Raw genomic sequence first — 7,528 nt, 5'->3', positions numbered from 1 at the left:
TTCAGTCAGCTACAAGTGTGTTCAGTCCGCTACAAGGGAGTTCAGTCAGCTACAAGGGAGTTCGCTTTGCTACAATGGTGTTCAGTCAGCTACAAGGGTGTTCAGTCAGCTACAAGGGAGTTCAGTCAGCTACATGGGAGTTTAATCAGCTACAATGGTGTTTAGTCAGCTACATGGGAGTTTAATCAGCTACAATGGTGTTCAGTCAGCTACAATGGTTTTCAGTCAGCTACAATGGTGTTCAGTCAGCTAGAAGGGAGTTCAGTCAGCTACAAGGGTGTTCAGTCAGCTACAAGGGTATTCAGTCAGCTACAAGGGTGTTCAGTCAGCTACTAGGGTGTTCAGTCAGCTACAAGGGTGTTCAGTCAGCTACAATGGTGTTCAGTCAGCTCCAAGGGTGTTCAGTCAGCTACAAGAGTGTTCAGTGAGCTACAAGTGTGTTCAGTCAGCTACAAGGGTGTTCAGTCAGCTGTAAGGGTATTCAGTGAGCTACAAGCGTGTTCAGTCAGCTACAAGGGAGTTCAGTAAGCTACAAGAGTGTTCAGTCAGCTACTATGGTGTTTAGTCAGCTACAAGCGTGTTCAGTCAGCTACAAGGGTGTTCAGTCAGCTACATGGGTGTTCAGTCAGCTACTAGGGTGTTCAGTCAGCTACTAGGGTGTTCAATCTGCTACTAGGGTGTTCAGTCTGTTACAAGGGTGTTCAGTCAGCTACAAGGGCATTCAGTCAACTACAAGAGTGTTCAGTCAGCTACAAGTGTGTTCAGTGAGCTACAAGGGGGTTTAGTCAGCTGCAAGGGTATTCAGTCAGCTACAAGCGTGTTCAGTCAGCTACAAGGGTGTTCAGTCAGCTACAATGGTGTTCAATGAACTACAAGGGTGTTCCGTCAACTACAGGGGTGTTCAGTTAACTAGAAGGGTGTTCGGTCTTCTTCAAGGGTCTTCAGTGAGCTTCATGGGTCTTCAGTCAGCTACAAGAGTGTTCAGTCAGCTACATGGGTGTTCAGTCAGCTACTAGGGTGTTCAGTCAGCTACTAGGGTGTTCAATCTGCTACTAGGGTGTTCAGTCTGTTACAAGGGTGTTCAGTCAGCTACAAGGGCATTCAGTCAACTACAAGAGTGTTCAGTCAGCTACAAGTGTGTTCAGTGAGCTACAAGGGGGTTTAGTCAGCTGCAAGGGTATTCAGTCAGCTATAAGCGTGTTCAGTCAGCTACAAGGGTGTTCAGTCAGCTACAAGGGTGTTCAGTTTGCTATAAGGGTGTTCAGTTTGCTATAAGGGTGTTCAGTCAGCTACAAGGGTGTTCAGTCAGCTACAAGGGTATTCAGTCAGCTACAAGCGTGTTCAGTCAGCTACAAGGGTGTTCAGTCAGCTACAAGGGTGTTCAGTTTGCTATAAGGGTGTTCAGTTTGCTATAAGGGTGTTCAGTCAGCTACAAGGGTGTTCAGTCAGCTACAAGGGTATTCAGTCAGCTACAAGCGTGTTCAGTCAGCTACAAGGGTGTTCAGTCAGCTACAAGGGTGTTCAGTCAGCTACAAGCGTGTTCAGTCAGCTACAAGGGTGTTCAGTCAGCTACAAGGGTGTTCAGTCAGCTACAAGGGTGTTCAGTCAGCTACAAGGGTGTTCAGTCAGCTACAAGGGTGTTCAGTCAGCTACAAGGGTATTCAGTCAGCTACAAGGGTGTTCAGTCAGCTACAAGGGTATTCAGTCAGCTACAAGGGTATTCAGTCAGCTACAAGGGTGTTCAGTCAGCTACAAGGGTATTCAGTCAGCTACAAGGGTATTCAGACCCGTACCCGTGACTTCACTTCTTGTTTACTAGTGACGTCATTGACGTCTCGTGGCTTGTGAGTGACATCAAGGCTTCGTCGTGCATCTTGGGTGTAATTTAAGTATACAATGTGCAACCTGAGACAACAACGGCCTGCTGGGATCTTGCAACATCTGTGAACTATGGGAACAGTCACAGATAGTAAATACACACACACACACACACACACACACACACACACACACACACACACACACACACACACACACACACTCACACACACACACACACACACACACACACACACACACACACACACACACACACACACACACACACACACACACACACACACACACACACACACACACACGGGGCTTGGTAGCCTGGTGGATAGCGCGCTGTACTCGTAATTCTGTGGCGCGGGTTCGATTCCCGCACCAGGTAGAAACAAATGGGCAAAGTTTCTTTCACCCTGAATGCCCCAATTACCTAGCAGTAAATAGGTACCTGGGAGTTAGTCAGCTGTCACGGGCTGCTTCCTGGGGTGTGTGTGTGTTTGTGGTGTGTAAAAAAAAGTAGTTAGTAAACAGTTGATTGACAGTTGAGAGACGGGCCGAAAGAGCAAAGCTCAAACCTCGCAAGCACAACTAGGTGAATTTAACTAGGTGAATACTCACACACACACACACACACACACACACACAAACACACACACTCATACAGTGCCGGAAGGGAGCCGGCCGGCCGAGCGGACAGCACGCTTGACACGTGATCCTGTGGTCCCGGGTTCGATCCCGGGCGCCGGCGAGAAACGATGGGCAGAGTTTCTTTCACCCTTTGCAAAAAACAAAATTGTCAGCAGTCATACGAGATGCTGTGTTTCCAAAGGACTACTATATAGTAAGGAACGAGGGGAAGGGAGAGGAGGTGGAGGAGTGTATAAGGAACTATAACAATGGGTGGACCTAAGATAATAGTGGTAGTCATTTACAACCCTCTTCTAAATGATTGAAGACCTAGACAGGAGTTTGATAGGAACAACATGGCAACCAATAATATAATAGAGAGAGCAGCTTCAGTTGCCTGCAGGAATGGCTCAAGGCTCTTAATCATAGGCGATTTCAACCATGGAAAGATAGACTGGAAGAATGGGGACCCACATGGAGGTGCAGATACATGGAGAGCTACTCTTGGAAGTGGCAACAAGGAACTTTCTAAGTCAGCACGTCAGGGAACCCACAAGAGCAAGAGTCAATGATGAACCAGCTAGACTCGACTTGATATTCACCCTGAATGAGTCTGAAATAAGGGAAGTCAAATTTGAAGCCCCCATAGGAATGAGTGACCACAATGTATTGACATTTAAGTACTTGGTGGAGGTAGGAATAACCTATCGAAGGTTGGGATCAGAAGAGATAAAGACTAAATTACCAAAGAGGGAAATATGACGAGATGAGGAACTTCCTAAGGGGAATACCATGGGAAACAGATCTTAGAGACAAGACTGGACAGGATATGCTGCACTATGTCACCCAGAAGTGCCAGGAAGCTGCAGATAAGTTTATCCCCGTCCAAAAGGAGAAAAACGAAAAACAACATAAAAATCCATGTTTCAACCAGGAATGTAAGGTAGTGAAGCAAATGAGTAAAAGAACATGGAGAAACTGCAGGAATAACAGAACACCGGAGAGCAGGGAGAGATACCAGAGGGCCAGGAATGAGTACCTCAGAGTGAGGAGGGAAGCAGAGAGACAGTATGAAAATGACATCGCGAGTAAAGCCAAGACCCAACCAACGCTGCTCTACAGCCACATCAGGAGGAGAACAGCAGTGAAGGAACAAGTGATGAAACTGAGAAAAGGGGAGAACAGATACACAGAGAATGACAAGGTGTGTGAAGAACTCAACAAGAGATTCCAGGAGGTCTTCACAATAGAACAAGGAGAAGCCTCTGCACTAAATGAGGATGAGGCAAGCCAAGCAACCTTGGAGGAATTTGACCTCACCAGTGATGAGGTCAAAAGGTGTCTGCTGGAGCTAGATGTGACAAAGGCTGTTGGGCCTGATAGAATCTCACCATGGATACAAAAGGAAGGTGCAGAAGCACTAAGTGTGCCACTCTCTATGGTGTACAACAGGTCACTGGAAACAGGAGACCTACCAGAAAGTTGGAAGACAGCTAACGTAGTCCCAATATACAAGAAGAGGGACAGGCAAGAAGCACTGAACAACAGGCCAGTTTCCCTAACTTGTATACCATGATACCATGCAAGGTGATGGAGAAGATCGTGAGGAAAAGTCTCGTAGAGCATCTGGAGGGAAATAGCTTTGTAACACACCACGAGCATGGGTTCAGAGATGTTGAATCGTGCCCCACATGTTTAATTAAATTCTATGACCAGACAACTAAAATTAGGCAGGAAAGAGAAGGGTGGGCCGACTGCATTTTCCTGGACTGCCAGAAAGCCTTTGACACAGTACCCCATCAAAGGCTGTTAAAAAAGTTGGAGCAACAGGCAGGAGTAAAAGGGAAGGTGCTCCAGTGGATAAGGGAGTACCTAAGCAACAGGAAACAGTGAGTAACTGTGAGGGGGGAGACATCAGAGTGGCGAGATGTCACCAGCGGAGTCCCACAGGGCTCAGTACTTGGACCCATCCTGTTTCTAATATATGTGAACGATCTTCCAGAGGGTATAGACTCATTCCTCTCGATGTTTGCTGATGATGCAAAAATTATGAGAAGAATCAAGACAGATGAAGACAGACAGAGACTACAGGATGACCTGGGCAAACTGGAGGAATGGTCTAGAAAATGGCTGCTAAAGTTCAACTCAGGAAAGTGTAAGGTAATGAAATTAGGCGAAGGGAGCAGGAGGCTGAACACAAGGTACCATTTGGGAGGTGAAATCCTGCAAGAGTCAAATAGAGAGAAAGATCTTGGGGTTTACATCACACCGAACCTGTCCCCAGAGGCCCACATCAAAAGAATATCATCAGAGGCATATACTAGGGTGTCCAACATAAGAACTGCCTTTAGAAACTTGAGTAAGGAATCGTTCAAAACCCTGTATATCACTTATGTCAGACCAATCCTGGACTATGCAGCTCCAACCTGGAGTCCATACCTAGTTAAACACAAGACAAAGTTAGAGCGGTGTGCCACCAGGTTCGTCCCGGAACTGAGAGGATTGAGCTACGAGGAAAGGCTGAAGGAGTTGAACGTCACGTCCCTGGAAAACAGAATAGTAAGGGGAGACATGATAACCACCTATAAAATTCTCAGGGGAATTGACAGGGTGGACAAAGACAAACTCTTCAGCACGGGTGGGACACGAACAAGGGGACACAGGTGGAAACTTAGTACCCAGATGAGCCACAGAGACGTTAGAAAGAATTTTTTCAGTGTCAGAGTAGTTAATAAATGGAATGCATTAGGAAGTCATGTGGTGGAGGCTGACTCCATACACAGTTTCAAATGTAGATTTGATAGAGCCCAGTAGGCTCAGGAATCTGTACACCAGTTGATTGACAGTTGAGAGGCGGGACCAAAGAGCCAGAGCTCAACCCCGGCAAGCACAACTAGGTGAGTACAGACACCACAAGCAAGTAAAGATTGGTGAAGGTGTGGAGGGTGCGGCTGAGGCGACAGGAGAGGGGCAGAGGCAGCTGCCAGGCCTCAGGTGAGGGCAGGTGTTCAACAACACCTGCCCTCACCTGTCCTCTCTCCTCCATACGCGCTCACACGCTCTCTTCTCCTCTAACACACACACACGCACACATACATACACACACACACACACACACACACACACACACACACACACACACACACACACGCACACACACACACACACACACACACACACACACACACACACACACACGAGGTGTGGGGGCCTCGTAGCCTGGTGGATAGCGCGCAGGATTCGTAATTCTGTGGCGCGGGTTCGATTCCCGCACGAGGCAGAAACAAATGGGCAAAGTTTCTTTCACCCTGAATGCCCCTTTTACCTAGCAGTAAATAGGTACCTGGGAGTTAGTCAGCTGTCACGGGCTGCTTCCTGGGGTGTGTGTGTGTGGTGTGGGAAAAAAAAAAAAAAAGTAGTTAGTAAAACAGTTGATTGACAGTTGAGAGGCGGGCCGAAAGAGCAAAGCTCAACCCCCGCAAAAACACAACTAGTAAACACACACACACACAGACACACACACACACACACACACCCAGCCAGAGTTGTTGAGGTTGACATCGACCAGGTTGAGCCAGAGCTCAACCCTCGCAAGCACAACTAGGTGAGTACACACACACACACACACGTACACATACATTAGAAAGATTTTTTTTTAGTGTCAGAGTGGTTGACAAATGGAATGCATTAGGCAGTGATGTGGTGGAGGCTGACTCCATACACAGTTTCAAGTGTAGATATGATAGAGCCCAATAGGCTCTGGAACCTGTCAGCCTGGTGACACACACTGTCAGCCTGGTGACACACACTGTCAGCCTGGTGACACACACTGTCAGCCTGGTGACACACACTGTCAGCCTGGTGACACACACTGTCAGCCTGGTGACACACACTGTCAGCCTGGTGACACACACTGTCAGCCTGGTGACACACACTGGCAGCCTGGTGACACACACTGTCAGCCTGGTGACACAATCAACTCACCAGTTGATTAACGGTTGAGAGGCGGGACCAAAGAGACAAAACTCAATCCCCGCAAGCATAACTAGGTGAGTACACACACACACACACACACACACACACACACACACACACACACACACACACACACACACACACACACACACACACACACACACACACACACACAGATTTGCAGATGACGCAAAATTAATGAGAAGAGTTGTGACAGACGAGGATTGTAGGATCCTCCAAGAGGACTTAAACAGGCTGCAGAGATGGTCAGGGAAATGGCTACTGGAGTTTAACACCAGTAAATGTAAAGTTATGGAAATGGGATCAGGTGACAGGAGACCAAAGGGACAGTACACAATGAAGGGGAACAGCCTACCTGTAACGATTCGAGAAAGAGACCTGGGAGTGGATGTGACACCTAATCTAACTCCTGAGGCACATATAAATAGGATAACGACAGCAGCGTACTCTACACTGGCGAAAATTAGAACTTCATTCAGAAACCTAAATGAGGAAGCTTTTAGGGCGCTTTACACTGCCTACGTGAGACCCGTCTTAGAGTATGCCGCGCCATCATGGAGCCCCCACCTGAAGAAACACATAAAGAAACTGGAGAAGGTTCAGAGGTTTGCGACGAGGCTTGTCCCAGAGCTACGAGGGATGGGATATGAAGAGCGGCTGAAGGAACTGAACCTTACGACACTAGAGAAAAGAAGGGAGAGAGGAGATATGATAGGGACATATAAAATACTCAGGGGAATTGACAAAGTGGAAATAGATCAAATGTTCACACGTAATAATAACAGAACGAGGGGACATGGGTGGAAACTGGAAACTCAGATGAGTCACAGAGATGTTAGGAAGTTTTCTTTTAGCGTGAGAGTAGTAGAAAAATGGAATGCACTTGGGGAACAGGTTGTGGAAGCAAATACTATTCATACTTTTAAAACTAGGTATGATAGGGAAATGGGACAGGAGTCATTGCTGTAAACAACCGATAGCTAGAAAGGCGGGATCCAAGAGTCAATGCTCGATCCTGCAAGCACATATAGGTGAGTACATATAGGTGAGTACACACACACACAGAATATGGAAA

At 47.2% G+C, this 7,528-nt stretch overlaps 1 protein-coding gene across 1 annotated transcript in view; it reads left to right on the top strand.

Annotated features, from left to right (window-relative positions):
* Positions 1-3,223: 3,223 nt before the first annotated feature.
* The window catches only part of LOC123749651 (uncharacterized), a 26,059-nt gene continuing 21,754 nt past the window's right edge, over positions 3,224-7,528 (top strand). Inside the window, exon 1 of the mRNA XM_069338552.1 lies at positions 3,224-3,395. Within this exon, the coding sequence (XP_069194653.1) occupies positions 3,224-3,395 (172 nt within the window). The remainder of the gene's footprint in view (positions 3,396-7,528) is intronic.

This window comes from Procambarus clarkii, chromosome 40 (genome assembly GCF_040958095.1).
Source record: "Procambarus clarkii isolate CNS0578487 chromosome 40, FALCON_Pclarkii_2.0, whole genome shotgun sequence".
Lineage (NCBI taxonomy): Eukaryota > Metazoa > Arthropoda > Malacostraca > Decapoda > Cambaridae > Procambarus > Procambarus clarkii.
Note: the sequence above shows the minus strand (reverse complement) of the source record. Positions and strands in the feature narration are given on the sequence as shown.